This window comes from Osmerus eperlanus, chromosome 12 (genome assembly GCF_963692335.1).
Source record: "Osmerus eperlanus chromosome 12, fOsmEpe2.1, whole genome shotgun sequence".
Classification (NCBI taxonomy): Eukaryota; Metazoa; Chordata; class Actinopteri; order Osmeriformes; family Osmeridae; genus Osmerus; species Osmerus eperlanus.
In genome coordinates, this window is record NC_085029.1 from 1,850,279 (window position 1) to 1,862,928 (window position 12,650).

The window sequence follows — 12,650 nt, forward strand, 5'->3', positions numbered from 1 at the left end:
TGTATAGTCTATATCTCCTATAGTGTGGAGTGTATAGTCTATATCTCCTATAGTGTGGAGTGTATAGTCTATATCTCCTATAGTGTGGAGTGTATAGTCTATATCTCCTACAGTGTGGAGTGTATAGTCTATATCTCCTACAGTGTGGAGTGTATAGTCTATATCTCCTACAGTGTGGAGTGTATAGTCTATATCTCCTACAGTGTGGAGTGTATAGTCTATATCTCCTACAGTGTGGAGTGTATAGTCTATATCTCCTATAGTGTGGAGTGTATAGTCTATATCTCCTATAGTGTGGAGTGTATAGTCTATATCTCCTACAGTGTGGAGTGTATAGTCTATATCTCCTACAGTGTGGAGTGTATAGTCTATATCTCCTACAGTGTGGAGTGTATAGTCTATATCTCCTACAGTGTGGAGTGTATAGTCTATATCTCCTACAGTGTGGAGTGTATAGTCTATATCTCCTATAGTGTGGAGTGTATAGTCTATATCTCCTACAGTGTGGAGTGTATAGTCTATATCTCCTACAGTGTGGAGTGTATAGTCTATATCTCCTATAGTGTGGAGTGTATAGTCTATATCTCCTATAGTGTGGAGTGTATAGTCTATATCTCCTACAGTGTGGAGTGTATAGTCTATATCTCCTACAGTGTGGAGTGTATAGTCTATATCTCCTATAGTGTGGAGTGTATAGTCTATATCTCCTATAGTGTGGAGTGTATAGTCTATATCTCCTACAGTGTGGAGTGTATAGTCTATATCTCCTATAGTGTGGAGTGTATAGTCTATATCTCCTACAGTGTGGAGTGTATAGTCTATATCTCCTATAGTGTGGAGTGTATAGTCTATATCTCATACAGTGTGGAGTGTATAGTCTATATCTCCTATACTGTGGAGTGTATAGTCTATATCTCCTATAGTGTGGAGTGTATAGTCTATATCTCCTACAGTGTGGAGTGTATAGTCTATATCTCCTATAGTGTGGAGTGTATAGTCTATATCTCCTATAGTGTGGAGTGTATAGTCTATATCTCCTATAGTGTGGAGTGTATAGTCTATATCTCCTACAGTGTGGAGTGTATAGTCTATATCTCCTATAGTGTGGAGTGTATAGTCTATATCTCCTATAGTGTGGAGTGTATAGTCTATATCTCCTACAGTGTGGAGTGTATAGTCTATATCTCCTACAGTGTGGAGTGTATAGTCTATATCTCCTATAGTGTGGAGTGTATAGTCTATATCTCCTATAGTGTGGAGTGTATAGTCTATATCTCCTACAGTGTGGAGTGTATAGTCTATATCTCCTATAGTGTGGAGTGTATAGTCTATATCTCCTACAGTGTGGAGTGTATAGTCTATATCTCCTATAGTGTGGAGTGTATAGTCTATATCTCATACAGTGTGGAGTGTATAGTCTATATCTCCTATACTGTGGAGTGCATAGTCTATATCTCCTATAGTGTGGAGTGTATAGTCTATATCTCCTACAGTGTGGAGTGTATAGTCTATATCTCCTACAGTGTGGAGTGTATAGTCTATATCTCATACAGTGTGGAGTGTATAGTCTATATCTCCTATAGTGTGGAGTGTATAGTCTATATCTCCTATAGTGTGGAGTGTATAGTCTATATCTCCTATAGTGTGGAGTGTATAGTCTATATCTCCTACAGTGTGGAGTGTATAGTCTATATCTCCTACAGTGTGGAGTGTATAGTCTATATCTCCTATAGTGTGGAGTGTATAGTCTATATCTCCTATAGTGTGGAGTGTATAGTCTATATCTCCTATAGTGTCGAGTGTATAGTCTATATCTCCTACAGTGTGGAGTGTATAGTCTATATTTCCTACAGTGTGGAGTGTATAGTCTATATCTCATACAGTGTGGAGTGTATAGTCTATATCTCCTATAGTGTGGAGTGTATAGTCTATATCTCCTATAGTGTGGAGTGTATAGTCTATATCTCCTACAGTGTGGAGTGTATAGTCTATATCTCCTATAGTGTGGAGTGTATAGTCTATATCTCCTACAGTGTGGAGTATATAGTCTATATCTCCTTTAGTGTGGAGTGTGTGTAGCAGACTTTAGCATAAGTATCTTGTTGAGTGTGAGCACTGCTGCTCCTGAATCTTAAAACCTGTACCACTTAGATGTTATAATATTATATCTGTTTTTGACCACCTCTTCTGTCCATCCCCCAACCCTGCTCCCTCCTCCTGGTCTCTCCCCCAACCCTGCTCCCTCCTCCTGGTCTCTCCTCCAACCCTGCTCCCTCCTCCTGGTCTCTCCCCCAACCCTGCTCCCTCCTCCTGGTCTCTCCTCCAACCCTGCTCCCTCCTCCTGGTCTCTCCTCCAACCCTGCTCCCTCCTCCTGGTCTCTCCCCCAACCCTGTCTCCCTTCTCCTGGTCTCTCCCCCAACCCTGCTCCCTCCTCCTGGTCTCTCCTCCAACCCTGCTCCCTCCTCCTGGTCTCTCCCCCAACCCTGTCTCCCTCCTCCTGGTCTCTCCCCCAACCCTGTCTCCCTCCTCCTGGTCTCTCCCCCAACCCTGCTCCCTCCTCCTGGTCTCTCCCCCAACCCTGTCTCCCTCCTCCTGGTCTCTCCCCCAACCCTGCTCCCTCCTCCTGGTCTCTCCCCCAACCGTGTCTCCCTCCTCCTGGTCTCTCCTCCAACCCTGTCTCCCTCCTCCTGGTCTCTCCCCCAACTGTGTCTCCCTCCTCATGGTCTCTCCTCCAACCCTGTCTCCCTCCTCCTGGTCTCTCCTCCAACCCTGTCTCCCTCTTCCTGGTCTCTCCCCCAACCCTGTCTCCCTCCTCCTGGTCTCTCCCCCAACCCTGTCTCCCTCCTCCTGGTCTCTCCCCCAACCCTGCTCCCTCCTCCTGGTCTCTCCTCCAACCCTGTCTCCCTCCTCCTGGTCTCTCCCCCAACCCTGTCTCCCTCCTCCTGGTCTCTCCTCCAACCCTGCTCCCTCCTCCTGGTCTCTCCCCCAACCGTGTCTCCCTCCTCCTGGTCTCTCCTCCAACCCTGTCTCCCTCCTCCTGGTCTCTCCCCCAACCCTGTCTCCCTCCTCCTGGTCTCTCCCCCAACCCTGTCTCCCTCCTCCTGGTCTCTCCCCCAACCCTGTCTCCCTCCTCCTGGTCTCTCCCCCAACCCTGCTCCCTCCTCCTGGTCTCTCCTCCAACCCTGTCTCCCTCCTCCTGGTCTCTCCCCCAACCCTGTCTCCCTCCTCCTGGTCTCTCCCCCAACCCTGTCTCCCTCCTCCTGGTCTCTCCTCCAACCCTTTCTCCCTCCTCCTGGTCTCTCCCCCAACCCTGTCTCCCTCCTCCTGGTCTCTCCCCCAACCCTGCTCCCTTCTCCTGGTCTCTCCTCCAACCCTGCTCCCTTCTCCTGGTCTCTCCCCCAACCCTGCTCCCTTCTCCTGGTCTCTCCCCCAACCCTGCTCCCTTCTCCTGGTCTCTCCCCCAACCCTGCTCCCTCCTCAGGCTGAAGGATCCACTTTCCTGCAGATGGGAGCCTCCCTGGAGCAGCAGATCACCTGCATGTTCAAGGTGCCCCCACATCTACTGTCTACCTCTTTGCATCCCTCACTTGTTGGAGTAAGTGCAGTGTTCCTGGTGTAGCTGTGGGGCAGCTGCCGTGCAGTTTAAACATGTGTGTGAATCCTGGAGGCATCTCATCCGAGATTGACTCACATTTACAGCAAGATTACAGCTACATGTATTTTAGATTTTTTATTTCTTTTTTAGATCTTTTGTCATCAAGCATCCAATTTAATGTCCAAAAGTCTTATCACAAATAAAAGAAAATACAAAAGAAATTATTTGGGAAATAATGAAATGAAATGACAAAACCAACCTTGTCTCAACACTGCACTTTTATGTTGCCGCACAAATGCAGAAGACAAACATTTTGACAATATTCATGAAAATTCTTGAGTGCCTAAGACTTTTGCACAGTACTGTGAATCAATGTGTTTCCAAACCATATTTTAAAATCACCTTTAAATACCCAAGTCTCCGGATGCAGATGACTGAACTGAAATGATGCGATGGCCAACCTGATGTGGTCCAGAGTGGGTGGCTGAAGCCAGACACTTGTTATATTCTAGCCTCCCACACACTTCAATCCAATCTCTCACATGGGGAGACTGTTTCCCCTCGTACATATTATCTCCCCTGCATGATTGTTGGGTATTCATATATGCAATCATCTCGACTAGAGTTATTTTGACATAGATTAATTATCAGCCCTTCAGGATATACATTTCTACATTCAGTAGATACTTTTTATCCAAAACAACATACAAAAATGCCTATAGTATGTTACAGATAATCAAGGACTGTAAGGCACAGTTGGAACAGTGTTCCTGTGCTTAATGCCAAGGAACAGTCTGTGTCACAGGGAAGGTCAGGTTAATAGTTTAAGGTAGAGTTTTGCTACATGACCACGACTGGAGAGTTCCATACCTATTCAAATTTGATAGAATCCCTGTTGCATGGGAGGTCCAGTAGGCTCTCACATAGAGCCCTTGTGTAGGACATGGTCAAGTCACTGCTACACTGAAACATGTTGCCTGTGGCGACATTTAAATTGACCACTTTGCTCATTATAATCATCACAAGCACATGAGTTAATCAGAATAAGCCCCTTGACATTAAACTATTATCAAGTTTTAGCACACTTTCACTTTCAATGTGATCAGTGTCATGGTGTTCTTCTGTTGAAGGTGATGGAAGAGTACGACTGGGGCCAGTTTGTGGTGATCACCAGCCTGTTGCCGGGATACGACACCTTTGTGGATTATGTACGCTCCTACACGGACACTTCCTACTTTCTGTGGGAGTTGCAGGACGTCCTGACCCTGGAGATGTCTGTAGGTGCCAACGACCTGCGGACCAAGCGCATGCTCCAGCAGGTAGCCTGCATTCTGTATCACGTCTGGCTACTCAAACTCACATGTTTATTGCCTTCTTGTTACCATAAATGTAAAAAGGGTCTAATTTCATGGTTAAACAATAAATTGTTCAGCTTTGAATGATCCGGGTAGCCCACTCTTATCATACCACTTACCTCTCTTGTTTGGTTATCATTATCAAAAGCTATGAGTAAGTTTATGGCTCTGATGGTTTGAGGTTCAGGCTATGGGTAGTATGTACTCCCTATGGTTGTGAAGGTTTGAGGTTCATCAGTGTTCCCCCTGGGATGGAGTTGTAGCAGCCGAGGCTTTGTACTAATGTTGTTGGTGTGCTTCCATGTGCTCCAGGCCACGCCTGCAGGTTTCTACATGCCTGCTTGTGTTCTGCTATTTGTTGCTTCCTCATCAGATTGTGTTGCTGTAGCATCTTAGCCTGGCTCTGCCCTCCTACGTACTTCGGCTCAATTTTCATTTAGTTTCTGTACTGCGTCTGGGGTTTAGGTATATTAGTCAGATGTCTCCGGTAAACTTTTTACCTGTCCAATCAGCGAACAGAGGGAGTGGCTGAGAACAATGACGTTGATGTTGTGCGCTAGTTTGAGTTGTAGTTCCGTAATAGCGGCGGAGAAAGATGCGAGCGAAGCCATTCGGTCCGTTGTGGCAACACTGCAGAATATCCAGAAGTTAAAGCCGGAGCAAGAACAATCTTTGATCCCCACGGGGTTTGTTCGATTTTCCAGCTAGCTCCGTTAGTGGTGAAGGAGTTGGCTAAGGCGAACGCTAGCGATTGGTTATGGCAGATCCAGAGTGGCTCTGGGCAGATCCAATAGTTTTAAACTTTTAAACAACAGAGTACCCGCCTTCAAGGAAGTTAACGCTTGCCAATGGAGCAAGCCCAGATTCTCTGTACAACTGAAATGTACAATAGTCTGGTTAGGACCAGGCTAGTAGCACCTAGCTCTAACCCTGCAATCCTAACATTAAAGCTCAATACCTGGTGGTAGTATGTTCAGATGGGTAGCAAAACATTATAGAGCACCGGCACCAGAAAGGCTCCTGAGGCCTAAGCAGGGGGGCGTGAGTGAAGGGCAGAGAGCAGAGTGTGGTCTGTAGTATCTGTAGAATCACCATACCCTGGTATGGGCATATAAACAGCTCATGATGATGCTCGTTAGAGATAATATTTTTATTTTTGAAGAACAGATATGAACATTGGAAGGTTCTTAATAGGGACAATTCATGGTAGCAGGTGGTCTCTCATGATGAGCGCTGCTGTTACGATCTTAACTGTGACTTCTCTGATTGGATCCTGCTTCAGGATTATGGGTAATGTAATCCTTTACTGGTGTTTTGGGAAAGGAAAAGTTTTTTTTTTTTTTACGTTGAAATGACATGAGCATATAAAATCCAATAACAATCTCACCCACCCTCAATCCTCTAGCCAGATGGAGGCCTGTACATTATTGCAAAAGTTACACTATTACTATGGAATAAAAACTGCACTGTGACAAAAGGCAAGACGTGTTTTTATATTTAATGCTATTTTAATGTTTACTCTGAGTTTTAGTTAGCATCATGCAGTCTAATGCTTTAGCTCTGTCTAATATCACAGCTCACTTGCCCACTGAATTGCACAGTAAACAAACCAAACCAAACTTAGGTCTGAATAACAATATGAGTCCAATGTAATGTTTATAATACATAAAGCAAAATAAAACAGTATTTGCACTTTTGTAACTATTGATGCCCCTAGCCAAGCTGAAATCAAACCTACTCCCTTAATTGCTTTTGTATCGTTGTTATCTCTTAGTCTGTGGACTGCATTCTTTAATGGTGGAGTTTTGTACACATTTTGTATAGATATAATGTAGTTTTATGGTTCTGTTACTAGGAAGTACTGTTCTTGTATGGCCAGAGAGAATCATGCCATACCCTTGGTGTTTCTTGAAACACTGCCATTGGGCCAAAGTACAAATAGTATAGGCTATGTTTGTGCTCAAGAATGAGCAGGGAAAATGTCTAAATAGCACGAGGGAGTCAATTCACCTTCAGCCCACATTTCTATTGGCTGTTATGTACTCAATTTCTTTATTATTTTATTTCTTATAATTAATTACAGTAGTCTAAAATTACATCCTATTTGGTTGGTGTTTTATATAATTGGGTTAGGACTATTTTATTTGTGATAGGTTTATTTACACTTGTGAAATGTGTCCTGTCACAGTAGCCTCTTCAGTATCAGTGTCAGCGATTGCCGGCTGGCGTGTATCAGCTGCGCGTGTAACTGTATTCCAAATCACAGGTGTGTTATTTGACCTGGATATGCAAACGTAATAACGTTAGTAATACATTAATACAGTTTTATCTAAGAAATGTTAGAAATCAAATGGAGCCTGCTATTTAGCAGCAGTCACATTTCAGGTGCGTATTGGGGAAACACTGGGGTCAGCCTTTGAGTATGTACATTGATCTATAAGTATGTATATGGTTGTGATGGTTTGAGGTTCAGGCTACAGGTCTGCATGTGGGTCTTTGGGTCTGAATGAGGTTGTGACGGTGTCTACTGCAGGTGGACTCCCAGGTCCTGCTGGCCTACTGCTCCTACGAGGAGGCCCAGTACCTGTTCCTCTTGGCTGGGGAGGTGGGCCTCCTGGGCCCTGGATACATCTGGATCCTGCCCAGCCTGGCTGTGGGCAACCCTGACAGACTTCCACCAATAAGCTTCCCAGTTGGGGTGATTGGCATCATCACCGACAACTGGAGGAAAAGCCTGCGGCAGAGGGTCAGGGAAGGCGTGGCCATAGTGGTCAAAGGGGCAGAGAGCTTCAGGAAGCAGCAAGGAGTTGTGGCTGAGGGCCACAGCGACTGTAACACAGTAACTAAACACACCAACAACAACACACTTTTCAGGTGAGTGTGTGAAAGTGCACGTACAGAACACATACACACTGTTGATGTTGGCTCTTGGTGAGAACACAAAACACAGCTCAGAGACAATCATTTGAATACTTGATGACACCATCCATCAGTTGTGAAATCTGAATCATGTGACCTATATTACTTCTTCCCGCCATCTCACATCTGTGAGGCTCCTGACAGCCTTTTCTCTCTTACTCTCTCTTATTCTCTCTTTCCCTCTCTTTTTATTCTCTCTTCCTCTCTCTCTTCCTCTCTCTTTTTGTCTCTAGAAACCACCTCCTTGCTATCAGTCAACTGTTCTGTCATGTGCTAATGAGCTTCCAGACGTTTCCAGGTTATATCAGACTCCCAGGGGATCTCTGCCACCTTAATCACAGGATGCTCAGTTCACCATGGGTGTGTCTTGCAGACACATGCTGAACGTAACTTGGGAGAGAAAAGACCTGTCATTTAACAATCACGGCTTCCTCGCCAACCCATCCATGGTTGTCATCGCACTGGACAGAGAAAGACAGTGGGACAAGGTATTGTATGGTACCTGTTTGTGTGTATGCATGCATGCATGGCTGAAAGATAATGTCACAAAGAGTGTGTGTATGTTTGGTTTATGGTGTCCTTATCCCTGTTTATATGAGTAACAGTAAGATAGTGCAAGTGTGAACCGTGATGGCTCTAAGGTGCTGAACACAGCAACATTAGTGAAGCAAACACAAGCTTAAACATTGAAGAACATGAACCACAACAGCATTAGCAAAAAATAAAAGGCTCATGAAATGTGACTTTAAAAAAATAATATTTGATGTTACACAGCAGCATCAAATTACAACACAAAAACATGAATCCACAACACAGCAGTGCAATGCATGTTAGGTCACCGTGGCAAACCACAGAAGCTGTGCAGCATGATCCAGCCAATTATTACAGTTTTTTATAATTGCTAAAACACTAAACTCATTTTCTGAATCAAATGTTCAGTGGCCTAAACACATTTGTCAAATCAGACACTATTTTGGCAAAATTCTAAACACATTCTCATTCACTAAAAACATTTTGCACTGTGATGCACTTGTGCTGCAAAATGGTAAACACAGGTGGCAAACAGTAAACACAACTACAACACAGTTGTCATGGGTAAAACACAATGACTCAAAATTGTTCACACTCGTTTCTAATGGTGGTTTGGGACAATGTCAGCTTTCACTGTGGTGTCCGTATATGAGAATAGTTCAACATCAACCAGCATTTTTTCTACTGTAAATGTTTGCCTTCCACCATACAGCCCTTTTCTCAATCCAATTGAAGAGTTTTTCTCTGTGTGGTGGTGGCAGGTCTATGACCGAAACCCATATACCAGGGTAAATCTCCTACAGGTAATGGAATTGGCGTGTGGTGACATAGGTGTGAAGGGTTTTCAAGGCTGGATCCAGCACACCAGAGGGCTTTGACCCCGTTTTTCTTTGTTGAATGTACTAAGTTGTGATGGTTACTGTAATATTTTCAAATCAAATCAAATGTACAGTATTTGCATAGCCCTTTTTAGAAGCAATGTCAGAGAGGGCTTCACATACGCCCATAGAACTGCCCGTCAGCCAACCTCAACCCTCAAAAAATTCCCAGAAAAACTCACTAGAGGAGAAGAATTTCCCTAGGAATCTTGGGAGGAGCAATTCAGTGAGGGATCCCCTCCCCCAGAGACGGTTAGCGAAAGAGAGGACCAGAACACAAGCTAAACATCAGGAAAGTGTCAATGGGTGTTGAAACACCAAAATCCAGTGTTTCAAAATCCAAAGTCTTTTTTCTTTATTGTTACGTAAATGCATTTACTGTGTATACATAAACAAATTTGTCTTTACATATTATTACATGCCCTGGATGCTGTGTTCAAAATTTCCATAGTGTTTACAGTTTTTTCCGATTGCTTAGACACAAAAATGGGAGTCAGATGGCTGAGCGGTGAGGGAATCGGGCTAGTAATCCGAAGGTTGCCAGTTCGATTCCCGGTCATGCCAACTGACGTTGTGTCCTTGGGCAAGGCACTTCACCCTACTTGCCTCGGGGGAATGTCCCTGTACTTACTGTAAGTCGCTCTGGATAAGAGCGTCTGCTAAATGACTAAATGTAAATGTAAAAATGTCAAATAACACACAGTTAGTGAAATCTGACACTCAAGGAGCACAACAGAAGGCCAGACCTGCACAACTATAAGCACATTCTCATCCTCACATTATTTGCAAAATACTACACACAATCTTTTGTAAATCACTAAACAAGTAACACTGCCTTGTAAAATGCCACACGTGAACGAATGGATCAAACACGGGTGTCAGGTGTTCAAGCACTAAAGTGCTAAACTGTAAACATACCAATCAGGTGTAAGCACTATAAAAAGGCAACCGGTCAGTGTACCTGTCCTCATCAGAAATGGAAGGCAATGTTGCAGGTAGAGGAAGAGGTAGGATGAGAGGGGGAGCACATGGAGGAAGGTAGGGAGAGGGAGAGGTAGACCTGGAGGTCGTGGAAGAATAGGGACAAATTTACAGTATTTAATGAAATTCAAACAACATTGAGCATTGGTTGACCATGTTGTGAACCATGGGGCAACATTGAGAGAGGCTGGACAGAGAGTTTAGCCCAACCTCAGCAGATATACTGTTGCAACAGTAATTTGGACATTTCGACTAAAGCACAGATGAAAACTACTATTCTCTACTGTCTACAGTACAGTAACATGTAGTCTACTATATGCACTACATCAGTACTTTGTACACATTCACGGCAGTCCACAATTGAACCAATGTACTGTATTTACTGTAATTTTCTGAATACTTTTATTTGTCTCCACAAATGTATTTGCTGTGTTTACAGTAATACAGAAAATATTTTCAGCAGTGTGCAGTACTAGTCTTATGTGTTGTGTTTGGTCAACATATTCATGTACTTGTACATACTCTACTGGAACAATATCTCTGACAAAATCAAGCAGGTTATATCATTAGAAAAAGATAGTTAGTGTAAAAGTGTTTTAAATTTTTCACTACAGTGTGTAACTGATTCAAACAGAGTCCAATTTTTTGAACCATGTGTGTGGCATACGGTGACAGAAATGGGTTTTTGTACATGATTGTATAGTTCTGAACAAAGTGTTTCATTTAGAAAAAGATTGGAGGTGTTCTGCTACTTGTGTGTCTAGTTGTGTGAATCGTGTGTTGAGCCCTGTTTTTAAATTTGTGCTTAAGAAATTCGAAAAAACTGTATATATTGCTTTGCTCTGTTTATCATCTGATAGCATTGTTTGATTTTGAGCACAGGTTACATGGTTTAGGGACGAGTGTTTGATTTTGCCAGAAGAGTCAGAGGTTTTGGAAATTTAGTCTGAAGATTTGTTTTTGTGTTTACAGTTTTGAGAAAAAGGGTGACTGTTTCAAGAAAAGTTTTTTAACAATTGTGAAAAACTGTAATTTTCATGGGCTTTTGTACGATGCTGCATGTGCGATGCTGTGTGATATTTGGACCAATTGAGATCAATTGATTTCAAGGTTTATGCACTTCCGCCATCATGCCTACAACCAAGAAACTAATTGTGAAGGATTCCCACACAGTGTTCCACAGAGCAGTGTCTGTGGCAGCAGAGGAGTGTCTGTGACAGCAGAGCAGTATGTGTGACAGCAGAGCAGTGTCTGTGACAGCAGAGCAGTGTCTGTGACAGCAGAGCAGTATGTGTGACAGCAGAGCAGTGTCTGTGACAGCAGAGCAGTGTCTGTGACAGCAGAGCAGTGTCTGTGACAGCAGAGCAGTATGTGTGACAGCAGAGCAGTGTCTGTGACAGCAGAGCAGTGTCTGTGACAGCAGAGCAGTGTCTGTGACAGCAGAGTAGTGTCTGTGACAGCAGAGTAGTGTCTGTGACAGCAGAGCAGTGTCTGTGACAGCAGAGCAGTGTCTGTGACAGCAGAGCAGTATGTGTGACAGCAGAGCAGTGTCTGTGACAGCAGAACAGTGTCTGTGACAGCAGAGCAGTGTCTGTGACAGCAGAGCAGTATGTGTGACAGCAGAACAGTGTCTGTGACAGCAGAGCAGTGTCTGTGACAGCAGAGCAGTATGTGTGACAGCAGAGCAGTGTCTGTGACAGCGGAGCAGTGTCTGTGACAGCAGAGCAGTATGTGTGACAGCAGAGCAGTGTCTGTGACAGCAGAGCAGTGTCTGTGACAGCAGAGTAGTGTCTGTGACAGCAGAGTAGTGTCTGTGACAGCAGAGCAGTGTCTGTGACAGCAGAGCAGTATGTGTGACAGCAGAGCAGTGTCTGTGACAGCAGAACAGTGTCTGTGACAGCAGAGCAGTGTCTGTGACAGCAGAGCAGTATGTGTGACAGCAGAGCAGTGTTTGTGACAGCAGAACAGTGTCTGTGACAGCAGAGTAGTGTCTGTGACAGCAGAGTAGTGTCTGTGACAGCAGAGCAGTGTCTGTGACAGCAGAGCAGTGTCTGTGACAGCAAAACAGTGTCTGTGACAGCAGAGTAGTGTCTGTGACAGCAGAGTAGTGTCTGTGACAGCAGAGCAGTGTCTGTGACAGCAGAGTAGTGTCTGTGACAGCAGAGCAGTATGTGTAAGTGGCACTCCGTACTTTTTCATTATGCCACTTATGGAGCAGGCTTCAAGCAATAAGTGTGACAAAAATTCCAAACTTCAAATAAATCTTTGTTTTAAACCTTTACTGACAAAAACGACGTAACATACGGACAAAATATGAATTATTTATGTCTAACAATATATTGGTGTCCTCGTGGTGTCGTCGGTCAGAAAACTGTGCTGCTCCGTAACCT

General features: G+C 44.1%; 1 protein-coding gene across 2 annotated transcripts in view; it reads left to right on the top strand.

The window, feature by feature from the left end:
• LOC134031030 (glutamate receptor ionotropic, NMDA 2C-like) overlaps positions 1–12,650 on the top strand; it is a 48,186-nt gene that overhangs the window by 18,581 nt on the left and 16,955 nt on the right. For both annotated transcript variants that reach the window (XM_062474500.1, XM_062474501.1), the window contains exons 4-7: positions 3,483–3,548; positions 4,727–4,915; positions 7,485–7,825; positions 8,244–8,358. In XM_062474500.1, coding sequence (XP_062330484.1) covers positions 3,483–3,548; positions 4,727–4,915; positions 7,485–7,825; positions 8,244–8,358 — 711 coding nt within the window. The remainder of the gene's footprint in view (positions 1–3,482; positions 3,549–4,726; positions 4,916–7,484; positions 7,826–8,243; positions 8,359–12,650) is intronic.